General features: G+C 33.3%; 3 protein-coding genes across 3 annotated transcripts; 1 reads left to right on the top strand and 2 right to left on the bottom strand.

The window, feature by feature from the left end:
* Window positions 1-1,770: 1,770 nt before the first annotated feature.
* LOC124539061 (high mobility group nucleosome-binding domain-containing protein 5-like) lies at window positions 1,771-2,826 on the bottom strand. Its single transcript, XM_047116385.1, has one exon. It carries the CDS (start codon window positions 2,794-2,796, stop codon window positions 1,771-1,773), a length of 1,026 nt encoding a protein of 341 aa, XP_046972341.1. The 5' UTR covers window positions 2,797-2,826.
* Window positions 2,827-5,966: 3,140 nt separating this feature from the next.
* Window positions 5,967-7,037, top strand: LOC124538893. The gene has a single exon (XM_047116144.1). It carries the CDS (start codon window positions 5,994-5,996, stop codon window positions 6,855-6,857), a length of 864 nt encoding a protein of 287 aa, XP_046972100.1. The 5' UTR covers window positions 5,967-5,993; the 3' UTR covers window positions 6,858-7,037.
* Window positions 7,038-7,250: 213 nt separating this feature from the next.
* On the bottom strand, window positions 7,251-8,770 carry LOC124538892. The gene has a single exon (XM_047116143.1). It carries the CDS (start codon window positions 8,749-8,751, stop codon window positions 7,261-7,263), a length of 1,491 nt encoding a protein of 496 aa, XP_046972099.1. The 5' UTR covers window positions 8,752-8,770; the 3' UTR covers window positions 7,251-7,260.
* Between the last annotated feature and the right edge of the window lie 4,471 nt (window positions 8,771-13,241).

Raw genomic sequence — 13,241 nt, 5'->3', positions numbered from 1 at the left:
CTTTATTGTTTTTACTAAGTGTTTTAACTACTTTAAATCTTAATTTAGCTCATCGGATTTCTGGATTGAGTGATCAGCGTGTAATAACACAGGCCTCCATAGATTGTGCCTGCAGTCTTCATAACATCGTCTGTCAGTTTTTTGTTTATCTACTTATTTAGCTTTTCCCATCCCATATTTGTCGTTCTGTTATAATTTTTGTCAATTACGTTCTACTATCCATTTGTATACAGTGTAGGTTATGTTAATTATTTAAAAGGTAAGGTAAAACTCATCTATATATAACATGACAAAAAACACAGATTGACTAAAAACAACTTGCTGAGTATTTTGCTGGTTCTCCTCAGGTCAGGGTATTTTCTTTTCCGAATCAACAAGTAAGTGTGATGTTTCTGATTTGAAAAAAGGAGTTTCAAGTTTGAGTTTGAAATATATATTCGTCTGATGGAATGACAGTCTGAATCAAGTCGTAGCGTTACAGGCTACTATTGTGTAATTATTACTTATTACAATTATTAAAAAATGTATTCTGTTCTTTTATTTAATTTCAAGTTGGACAATAAACAGTCAACGAAATCGAAGGTAACCTTACAATAGTATTTTTCAATTTCACAATAAAGTTTGCTTAATTAGTGTTATCAATTAATGAAAGAGAATTAGCCGTAAATAATCAGTTTCACTATTTTAATCGTTCTTGTTACTTTTTGTACAAGTGCTTGTGTTTTGTAGGCATTTTAAACAGAAAAAGTATATATTACACGTCTGTTCAAGCGTAACCCTAATATACATATATTCTACAGAACAGTAAGCAAGATATTTAGTAGATGCAGTTTTTAATAAGTAGATATGTATATTTTTATTTATTTAAACGAATTTATAAAAATATATTTATTAAATAATTTATACTAAAGATTCAGCAATTTTTAATTGCATGAAATTTGTATAATATTTTACTTAACTTTATGAAGATTTTTTTTAATAATAAATTTAATTTCTAGGACTATAAATAATGGTTTATTTATATTAGTATATTTACAGTATTAATATTTTTTACTATTAAACTTACTTTAAATCTTTTACTTACTCACAATTAAAATTTTATTTAAATCTGAATCAGAAAATAATCATTTTCAGGAAATTTAAAGCTTATTATTGTGTTTATGTTTCATAAAAATAATTTATTTAAAAGGAAGAGCAGAAGAGCACGTCCTTCCTACGTTTAAAACGTGTGTGTTTTAACGCTACGCCTTTGTTCCCAAATGGCAGATTATTCAGTTTTCTGTCAAACTGACTGCCTGGTACTTATGGTGTCGTGCCTCAGATAGCACGTCAAGATATTATTAGCCCTACTTCTGCATTATTTTTGGAAGTGTTGGATCTGACATTACATTAAAAATAAATTACGTGAAAGGTAACAAGATTAATCTGGATTTCGGTATAAATATGTGTAATGTATATTCTCTAGCAGGGACTAAATCGGTGATTATAATATTATTAATTAATGAAGGCTGTGTAACTGATACTCAAATAAAACTATTCCCTACGAAATTGTTGATAAAACTGTCACCTTGTGTTACAGTAGAAACTTAATGTAATAAAATGTGAGCTGGTAAAAGAATTTATTGATATAAATTATATAAGGTTTAGTTTTGATAACGATTGAGAGAAAAGTAAATTCGTAAATAGGTTTCAGTTTATCTTTATCTAATAATAAATTAAATATTTACAAAAGTTAACAAAACTATAACAAACATCTTTAACACGCCAACATCAATGCTTGATCTTGAAGCCGTAGCCGTGGCCGGCAGCCTCCCCCACCTTTGACCCATAGTCTCCATGTTTTTCACTGGACGATTCTTCTTCGGAGGAATGGTCTGCTTCTTTTCCTGATCCTTCATCATGGTGTCCGCTTGTTCCGTAGTCGTGTTGATGCCCTGACTCGTGAGATCCATCTTTATCGTATCCTCTGTCTTCTGCTCCGTGATATTTATGGCCGCCTGCGAATTTATGGAAACCGATTTTGTCTTCATTGTCATAAATTTTATGGTCTTTTTGGTGTTGGTCGTCGTGTTTGTCGAAGATTTTATAAAATCCATGGCCGTCTGCCTTGGCGTGAGATTTCTTTCCGTCCTCTTCGTTTTCATGATGTTCGTTGTGTTTTTCATCATCTTTACTTTCATCTCCCTTGCGATCGCTGTCTGAATAGGCATAACTTTCGTATTTTGCATTGTGATAGTCACCAGCCTTGCCGTCCCCGTAGCGCTGCCTTTTGCTGTATCCTTTATATCCTTTGTCATCGTCTTTATTGTCTCCTGTATACCCGTTATAAAGTCCATCGCCTAAATGGCTTAAACTACGAATGTAATCGTCATAAGCCTTACTGTCACCGTAAAGTGACTTATACTCATCAAAGATCTTCTTATAGTCATCATCAGCTATGCCATCAATGTGGTCCTCTTGTTTCTCTTTTACAGGAATGACACGTTCTTCGCTCTGAGATTCCGATTTCTGTTCATCTTCTTCCTCTGTCTTAAGTCCCTTTGAGATCGGTAGTGGCGCGCCAAAGGCTTTCGGCTGCTCGTAAAGTTTAGCTAACTGTTCCATGATTTCACTTTCGCCCATTTCGATAACACTTTCCTTTCCATCGTTTTTCTTTTTGTATATGTAGCCTGAGGCGGCAGGTTGAAGGTCAGATCCGGTGGTGCGGACCATCACCATACGTTCAACCGTCTCCCGCATTTCCATGCAGGAGCCGCCGGCGGCGACCACTAGTATAAGAGCTAGACGACTCAGCATATTCCCCGAGCCTCTCTCGTAGCAATGACAGCGAAATACAAGAGAAACCCTTATATAGCTAATATAATAGAACATCGAACGTTGACATTCATGAACGCGCTCTCGAGATTGAGTAATGCTGTTCTGTGTCAATGATAATGAAAAACCCTGTGTAATTTGTGCGGCGCACTCGCGCGTTTATTAGGCGAGTGTAGCAAAAAATAAAAACTATGCAGTCATTTTGATGAAGGGCGAAGTGAATATTATTGTAAGTGTTAGTGAGACCTTTAACCCGACCTCACTGAATTGTCGATGTTAAATAAATCTTTGTTTTTGTTATTATGTTTGTGTGTTCGCTCAGAGCAGAATGATGTTATGATGTTTATACGTCCTTGTGGCTTTGTCCGTTATATTTGTAAAAGATTTATATATTTAGAAAGTATTGAGTGTGATATAAAAAGTAATTTATTTTCAAGATGACTGAAATCATGCCGTCTGCGTGTTTAATTGGCGCGCGCCGCGTAAACCATTGAAGTTACATAAATTGTCATAATATAGTCGTTCTGTGCAGAGCCATATTTTACTAGTGTGGGATTGAATATAATGATTGGATTAAATATGAATTATTAATGTTGTGATAGACAACATTTAATAAACAAATTTTGTTAAGATTTTATAATACTTTATAGTGCTAAATATTGTTTAAAAAAAGTTGCCGACGCTTACACCACTCCTTACAATAGATTCTTAACAATGAAAAAATAATATTTGAATAACAGTAATACTATTATTAATTAAATTGAATCAGGCCTTGAGAAGCGAGTTGGTAACATTTAGGAACCGATAAGTTAAATAACTTATCGAAATGGATTAGAATATTTTAAATAAGTAATTTTAATGTTGGGATGTCAAAAAATATATCCTTAAGAATCTTCTTGCCCTAAGTGCTTGAGGAATATGAAAAATATATCATAAATAAATATAGGGGAGCATAGGATAATTCTTTCGAATGTTGTCAAAAATTAAAACGGAGCGAGAGATTTACTGAAACGTTTTTTGGTAATATAACAATAACAATATATTTATATAAGAAACAAATTATGAATCTTTTCCTATAACATGTAGGTTTGTGTTTTATAATATTTTTTTTTTCTTAATTTCAAATACAATTAATAAACGATTGATTTAAAAGCTTTGGCTTGTATAGAAGTCGTCAGATATAATTATTAGAGTTCCCTTATATTTAAATCATTCAGGACTTGAAATAAATATAATCATGAGGAGTATTAATTTATATAATTTTCAAATTGTGACCCATTTTGTTACTAATAGCTTAAAAAAACAACTACGACATAGCTAACGAACACTTTAAGAAAAATATACATTTTTTTTAAATATCAGGACTGTTTATTTTTTATAAAATAATCAGTAAAAACAATAACAATTAAAAAATAATAATAATTATCGGTCTCTAAAAACAGCATAATTTTGAATGCTTGGATTTCTCCTATGAATGGTCTTGTAGTTGGTGACAGTATTATAAAAGTTATTTACCGGGTCCTGGTCGTAGTTTCTATTTTCTGATAGTATTGTGTCGGGCTGATCGAAGTTTTCGTGATTCATGACATAGAAAAGGGCGTAGGGCTTATTCTTGGTCTTCGTTTTGATATTGTACCTTCCGATTCTTGCCGGAGAGTAGTTTCCATGGCGCTTTCTCTCCGTGTGTTGCACTGCAAGCGATCCTTGTTGGACTTGTTTTACACCTCCATTGTTTGTCAAGATTTTTTCGTCCTTAGTAATTGAGTTTTCGGAGTAACTATTGTCTATTTTAGCGATGTCTCTTTTTCTGTTTTCATCCTGTTTAAGAGTCTTTAGATTGGAATGTTGTTGAGTCTCGCTCAGCCGAGTCGTTCCTATCGCATTGCGATCGTTATTGATATTACTTTTCTGAGGTATCCTTTCTTCATTCTCAGAAATTTGTGCTATTTTATTAGACTTGGGATTATTCAGACTGCCTTGTTTGTTATTTTCAGTGTCTATTTGGAATCTGTAATGGTTCAATTTGAGATTTCGTTGATTTTCAAGATACGTTCCTTTATTTGTGTCCAGATTTTTGCTCGTGACGTAGTAAATGTCGTTATTTCGTAATAGTAATTCATTCTTGTTTGTAGTCGTCTTAAAGTTGTTATCGACATCGTCTATTCTATGTTCCATATTCTTTGGATGACTTACGTCACTGTTGTCAGGTCCTCTCAGGAGGCGATGACTGTTTGCAGAGACGTCGCTCAATATCATTGGAATTAGAGTATTCATCGAAACACCAGAAAATGAACCGGGCGTTGGTTTCTGCATTTTAAAATGTGTATCCAACGTGCGCTCGTTCAACAGTTTCAAGTTTTGATTATTGTTTCCTATGTAGAACTTTTTGTGCTGTATTTGATTTTTTCTGAAATTTTCACCATCGTTAGAAGGAGACAGGTAGCCAGTTGGTGTATCGTCGAATATATAATGCGTCAACCCCGGCGACACCAGGCAGAGGCACACGACGGAACCAATAATCCTCAACATGTTGTTCGTGATTTCGATTTGACGATGTGTAGATCTCACGTCGTTCTTATATGCTTACTTTCGGTTTTGTTTACCGAGGCGGCGGCGGTTTGTAAATAAACAACTACATTAAACAATGTGTATTACTATAACAACACAACTCGAGACAGAAAATAACAATGTGTTATAAATAAATTAAAAAAAATGATCAAACACCCGGTCAGTGACTTGAGCTACAACAATACCATTAAAAGGAAAAAGTTTTTCGGACACATTTTGTTCCCTTGAAAAGAATGCAGCCACGATCTGTCGTTATAAACATTCGGTTAGGGTTCAGTGACTATTGCCCTTAGCAATATAAATAAGGAACAGGTAAACTTCAAGTTCTAATTTAAAGACCCGTTCAATCAAAGGTCGTTAAAAATGTTTAAAAGTTTTTGTAATAAATATTTTGTAGAAATTTCTTTGAATGCAATAATGTTGTTAATAATAACATGAGACATTGTTATCAAAACAATCTGGAGTGTTAGTCAAACCAAATTCTCATGACAAATATGTTTAACATAATTTATAATAGCTGTATAGACAATAATTAAAACATCTCATTGCTTACATTCTGTCTGAAACAATGCGATACTGCTAGTCGAAGATTAACAGAGCTGCTATTAACAATGAAAGTTTTAGCAATAACTGTATTCAGTACTTTGATAATTGTTGCGTCTCAAGCTAAGTTAATTGCAGAAGAAAAAGGCAAAAGAAATATGAATGAATCGTACGAACTGAAGAGAGAAAAATTATCAAGGCAAGAAAGAATTATTCGTGATTTTTTTAATTCTTACAATAGTAAAATTCGGAGACCGAGGGAATTCGCCAAGACATCAAATGAGCCTGACATTAATACAGAAATGAAATCAACAATTAATCCGAAAGTATCTCTCGTAAAGAAGCCCATACCAAAGTTTTCTGATACGGACACTAGTGAAGAGGATTATCAGATGAAAATGAAATATCCCGTTAAATATTTAGATTCCATGGAGCACGAAGACGATGACTTCAATCTTGACGATTACGACTTCGATACTCATCATGATGAGTTTGCTGGAAGAGGCAAGCCTTTAGAACCCAGGACGAAAATAAAGTTAAACGAGAGACGTACAGGACTCGAATCTATTAAAGCAGGCATGGAAAGAAAGTCCCAATTAGGTCAGAAAGTAGTTATGCCACGGAAAGTTGATCAGCCCTCTAATAAAGTTGTACGAAAAGCTGTTCAAGTGATAAAAAATGATGACTATGATGATGATTTTTCGACCAGCACTGAAGCCCCACGAAAGGAAATCAAACCCAGTGACGATGATACGAGTAATGAGAATGAAGACAGTAAGGAAGATGAAAGTCAGGGCCCAGTGAGGACAGTGAGATCACCTGCGATCTTCAGAAATTATTTCGGAAAGTTGAATGAAAGGTCAACCGCTTTCATGTCAAATATTTTGAGCTACCTTCCGATATTTCCCCAACTACCTCCTTCAAAAAACTAGACAATGTGCCAGTTATACTGAACAAATATATGCTTGATATATTTTAGTTAATAAGATTGTCTTTTATCCAAAACAAAGTCTGGGTGACAATTTTTGTCTATTTTATGAATCATGTGTTAATTTTGAGTACACTGTAAAATAAACGCTTTTTCGTTTTATTTATATTTATTTTACAAAACATATAAAATTTAATACAACAAAATATTTATTACATGGGAATTATTGGTTTGATAAATGCGTTTGAAATATACAAATACCAAACAAATGTAATCATTTTTCTATATCACATTCTCATATCAGAATTCAGTTTGATGTCTTCGTCAATTCTTAATTTAATTTACATTTTATGAAATAAAAACTAAGGAAATCAATACGTTGTTCATTGTTCCTTCACTCAAATCAGTTAAATATTAAAATAGTCGGCGTTGTTACTGAAGGCTGCATTCTTCACTAAGTCTCGAAACTGGTTATAATTATTTTCATTCCCTCTATGCCGCTGTTTGCCAGTATGTTGCTGGTCATAATTATGGCTTGCAATATCTTCAGCTCTGTTCAGTTCATTTTCAGTATTCTCTAACGCCGCTGCCGCCTGTGAGCGTAAAAACGCATCTGATCCACCAACCCGTACTTTAGATTCACCATTTTCTTCTTTATTCACACTGCTATTGTTATCGTCATAGAATTCATCGTGCTCTTGATATTCATCTTTATGATAAACTTTTCGGAATCCTTTCTTCTTTCCACCTTTATCATTATTATTTTTAATTGAGTACTTGGCAACTTTGTTGTGATCTTCTGATCCAAATCTGTTTGTAAAAGCATCAGCGAAATCTTTAAATCCTCCATAATTTTGGTCATTTTTCTTGTAGTCTCCTTTATAATTATGTTTGTTCTTTTTACCATTTTCTTTAACTGCTGAATCGTAATCACTAGCGTAGCTTTTTCCGTGTAACGATTCTTGTAATGCGTCACGGCCAAGTGAAAAATCTGAATGATATCCTGGATTATTATCGTCAAGGCGTCTTACACGCTTAGAAGAATCATAAATATCTTGGAATGGTTTCTTATGATCAAATTCTTTTGCCCAAGGAACGCCTTTGAAGTTCAGTGGATCATCATTATACGTTTGATCGAAGTAGTCGTTGAGAACGTATGAGAAAAATGGCTGGTTTCCGTAATTAGGATTATCAGTCGTCAAGACGTTCATATCGTTATAACTAGTATAAATTTCAGACTCAGGAATATCCTCGTTGGAATTCTCGTACACAGGAATAATTCTGTCAACCTCAGACGAAATGAAACGTTTGTCTTTCGCCTTCTCGTATTCGACATTAAATTTCATCGGCTCGTATTCGTAGAGATTGTGATAAAAATAAGGCCAGCCGTAATAATTCCTAGAATCCGTTCTGATATCTTCATCGTCAGTGTGGAAATCGTGGTCTGTGTCGTAGGTTGATTCGATATTACTCGAAGCTACATTTTGATATTCATTTCTATCAAACATGGAATCGTGTGGATCTTTTCTTGACGCAGGAGGTCCTTTAGTCCTATTGTTATATGAGCTATCAAATAGTTGAGAGCCTTTTTCTTTACGTTTTTTCTCATCTAATTTCAATGAACTGTCAACTTGATCCCCTGTCTCCGTCCTCGACCGATCACTTAATTTATTGTAGAATGTAGAAAATTGAACTGGTTCGTTATTAACTTGAGTGTAAACGTAACCAGACTGCATCGGTAGTAAGCTAGATCTTGTTTTACGTGAAATGTAAAAATGTTGAACTGTTTGCATCTCGAGGCACGCGCGCGTTATCAAACACAGTAAGACGAATATACGTCTCATCGCGACTTCATAGCTCACTCTCACGTCGCTTTGTTTGTACTGGAAATTGATCATCTATTGATGTTTATTTCAACTGTTTATACCACCCCACTGCGGCGGTCATTGTTTTAAGACAATAGCTTTACCAGCGGCCACATAATTTAGAAATGTCCTGTGTCCGGGTCAATGAACAAGTGCTCTCTATATATCTATAATTTAAAGGTATAACTACTATTTGTTAAATCATTATTTTAAGATGAAGTATATTTTTTAATAAACCTTATACTAACTGCTTCTACAAAACATACAATATGTAAGTAACTGTTTTTCTAATTATATTTAACTACCAGCCCCGGCTTCGCATGGGTGCAATACTGATACTAAATAAACTACAGATTTTTGTTTGTTTCTTTCCTATGTTGTCCATATGTTATATACAAAATCTTTTCTCTCGAATCACTCTACCTATTAAAAAAACCGCATCAAAATCGGTTCCGTAATTTAAAAGATCTAACCATACATAGCAACAAACAACGAAAAGCGACTTTATTTTATAGTATGTAATGATAATGATTACTTTATTATTTACTACTTATATATTAAGGAGATATATCTTATTACAATATTATCGAATTATTAATGTCTCAAAACCTCAAGAATCTGTCCGCTCAAGCAAAACAACAACACGATCAAAATATAAACAAAATACACATACAATTATTGTATATTACTATATATGTATATTATGTGCTTATCAGATAGTATTTTTAGTATGTAATGTATTTTACGTACATAAAAATAACAGACTCCCAAGAACAGATTATATAAATTGTAATTTAGTAATTATAATATTAATTCCTAAGCAATCAGGTTATTAATTTTCAATTCGGTTTTAATTAATTATAAAACATAATTTTCCACGTTTCTCTTTTGATCTGTAATAAGGCCGTCGTTTCTACGTGTTGTTCTGATATAGGCAACTAATTACCGGCGGTGACCTTCGATTCGGTCCGGTGCATTATTGATTACTATGTAGCAATTTTCGTAAGAGATTCCATTGTCTGCCGACAACATCAATGGACAATGAGTGAATTTGGAAACACAGGAATTTTGAATATTTAAATATCGCAATCAAAAGCACAAATATTATCACAATTAAACACAAGTAAATAGATTTTTATGGCATAGATTGGAGGATTGGACACCTGATAAGCAGTCACCACTTCCCACAGACATTGATGCTAAAAGAAATATTAACCACACCTTACATCAACAACAGCCTGTAAAGCTTCCCTTTGAGGAGAAGTTTTGGAACATATTCCATCACAACCTTCCAATGCGGGCTTAGTGGAATACACATGTGGCAGAATTTGTATTAAATTAGGCACATGCAGGTTTCCTCACGAAGTTTTCCTTCATCACCGAGCACAAATTAAGCACATAAATATTTGGTGGTGCTTGCCTAGGTTTGAACGCGTAATCATCACGTTACAATGCACTCGTTCTAACTACTGGGCTATATGCCAAATCCCATGCTCGAATTAACTGCTCGTCATTGGTATACCGGTAACCATACAGCTTATCCTTGATCATTTGGCAGAGTCCAAAGGCGCAGGGTGCGAGGTTAGCCTTAGGTACGGTATTCTAGTGGAATAAATCCAAATTGACTTAAAAAATCTTCAGTTTAATTGAGCACGATGGGCAGGTGCGTTATCGTGATGAAGCCGCCAAATGTCAATGGGTGAGTTTGGCTGAAGGTTTTTTAGAGATTCAATCAGTTGAGGCAAACAAATCTCTGTGTACCATGTCGTGGTAACAGTCTACTGTGCATCAAGAAGTATTCTCTTTATTATACCCCTTTTGCCACAGAACACCACTACCATTTTCCTTTTTTCGGATCGAGGCTGTTTGACAGTTGTCAGCTCTTCTTCGTCTTCAAAGATCCATACTTTCTTTTTAGATTTAGATTTTACTTCATAATAATACAGCCAAGATTCGTTACCTGTTACTATTTAATTCGTGTTAGGTGATTTTCTACAACCAAACGTAGTGGGCATTTTTTGACACCATTTCTTTCGAAATTACATTTATGCTGTTGTTAAAAAGTGGGGTACTCATAACGTGTAAACTCTTCTTTACTTGAAGACGGTCATGTAAAATAGTATAAATTGATTGTGCACTAATCTTCAACAGTTTATCTAATCGTCTGTAAGTAATATGTCTATTTTTCTCAAGTAGTTTCTTAACTGCAGCCACGTTTTCTGAGGATATTGCTTCAACAGGCCACCCGGGTCGAGAATCGTCAGACGAGCTAAAATTTTCTCTTTGGAATTATCTTTACCACTGATACGTTGAGCTATGGAATAGTGCTGCCTCGTTAAACACAAATTTTAATTCACTGATACAAGTATCGTCCCTCAAACCTCGCTTGAAATTATTGAACATAATTGCTCGAAAAACACGATACGTAACCTTTGAAATCACATCACACTTAAAAATTTGACAAAAAATAATGGATGTAGGTTGATTGTTTTTTACTCGTTATCCATTTCTATATGAGACGTGCTATCATTGGCAATAGTTTGACGTTAAAACATTTGGTCGTTTAACGATACCTCAAAACTTTCCTAGTGACCTACGTACATATAGCATGCACGGAGTAATGTGAAATTACGCATCCGCGTTAATATTTGTCATATACTTTAATATAAATCTTTAGATACATTATCGTAGTTGAAATAAAATATGCATATTGTGTTTAATTAATATTAAGATACTGATTACTTTTTAAATATACAGGCTTAAAAGGCTATTTAAACGACGCCGTTTAATAATAAAGTTTTGCCAAAAATTACATATCAAGCATTGTTTGTACGACGTATATTCATGAATGTCTATTTTCATACTTAAGATTATATTTTAAGGAATAAATAAAACAAAATAATGTATTTAACTATTTATTTCATAAATAAAAATTCATAGAGTACAAAAATATTTATAAATATATAATGTTCTCAACAGAATCTTACAGACATAGACGCACAAGTTTACAACAATATTGCCAGCGTTTGTTTCATTAAGTCGAACCTAAATTGGCAACACTTTGAAGGTCTATCCGCCCAAGACATTTAAATACTAAAAAAAAAAATATTTTTTGTTTTTTTTTTTTCTGGTTGATATTAAGGAGGCTAAGATGTATTATGCATACAATGCAAGTTGTCACGTTGACAACATAAAATTTTGTTAACTTAACAAATGGCCGCGGATAGACCTAAAAAGCTGATTTCAAAAAACAAAGTACACATTAATATAAAAGTCAAAACTTTAATTACAAATAAGGTCCCGTTCACGTGATAGATTTATTCGACTATTCTATGACTTTGGATTTTACATATAATGCTTATAATACATGACTGTTGTGATCGATTCTTTTATCTACCGAATATCTTTTTTATTAGATTGGGATTCATCGGACGTCATCACTTGCTAAATTATCTGCAAAAAATATAGTTTCTATTGGGTACTAATATACTGAAGAATCAAAAATACGTTAAAATTCAATAATAAATCATTTCCAATCGAAATAATTATGGACGGTCAAACTAACATTAATTTAACGTTAATACATTATTAAACGACGGTGTAAATGCTTTAATATGTTGCAATTACGCGTTAAAATCGATTCGATGTGATATTATCGAGTCTTACAGTGTGTATAATCGTTATCGTGAAGTATCGATGGAATCGTTACATCTCTAACGAAGGCGACGATTCGGATTCGTGATTTCGGATCCGACTCGAGTGATCCAAAGGTATTAAGTGCACAATTAAAAGCTTGTGAATTATTTTAAATCAACTATTTTTTAAATAAAAGTAATATTTTATTTTTATTTCTGCCTTCAGATAGTCCGATTTTTCTCGTTAATTTATTGAATAAAAGACGCTTTCGCGATGTCGTGACTGCTTTGAGACACGAACAAGTCGCCTCGTATATCAGATCGAGATATCATTAAACTTCTTTTTCTTTACTTTTTATCTTTACTCTTAACCTCTAAAGACGATGAGAATATTACTAATTAAAATTGCAGACTATCAATAGTTTAATACTAAGTCTTGATTTAATTAGATTTTATTTGAAGTTTTAAAATACATCTTATCGAGATGAAACGGAGACAAATTGACCGACGGCGGAGGGAGAAACCAAACGTACAAACAGTATTACAGATATTCGATAAATGCTTAATTACTGACGAAGTTTATCGTATTACTAATATAGCTTTATATTACAAGATCGTCTTTGAGAATTCCAAAACAATACACGAAAATACAAAACGAAACATTAATTACAAACGAAAAGAAATCACAAGTATTTTTTTTTAATTTTTCTAATCTTTTCACATTCATTAGTCAAGAAAAATAATCTACGATTAAAAAAACTTTTTATTAAATGTGATTTTGTGACATCATTACCTATCTTATCGAGTATCCGTTTAAATCGACGCATAGAACGTGAGCAAGGCAGAGAAAAACGAAAATTCAAGAATTTTCAATATCACCTAAGTATA

This window comes from Vanessa cardui, chromosome 21, assembly GCF_905220365.1.
Source record: "Vanessa cardui chromosome 21, ilVanCard2.1, whole genome shotgun sequence".
In the NCBI taxonomy this organism is placed as follows: domain Eukaryota; kingdom Metazoa; phylum Arthropoda; class Insecta; order Lepidoptera; family Nymphalidae; genus Vanessa; species Vanessa cardui.
This window is presented reverse-complemented; position numbering and strand designations above follow the sequence as displayed.

What these genes read in the sequence shown, in the direction of transcription:
- LOC124539061 (XM_047116385.1), bottom strand. Translation starts at nt 2,796, where the DNA reads ATGCTGAGTCGTCTAGCTCTTATACTAGTGGTCGCCGCCGGCGGCTCC.
- LOC124538893 (XM_047116144.1), top strand. Translation starts at nt 5,994, where the DNA reads ATGAAAGTTTTAGCAATAACTGTATTCAGTACTTTGATAATTGTTGCG.
- LOC124538892 (XM_047116143.1), bottom strand. Translation starts at nt 8,751, where the DNA reads ATGATCAATTTCCAGTACAAACAAAGCGACGTGAGAGTGAGCTATGAA.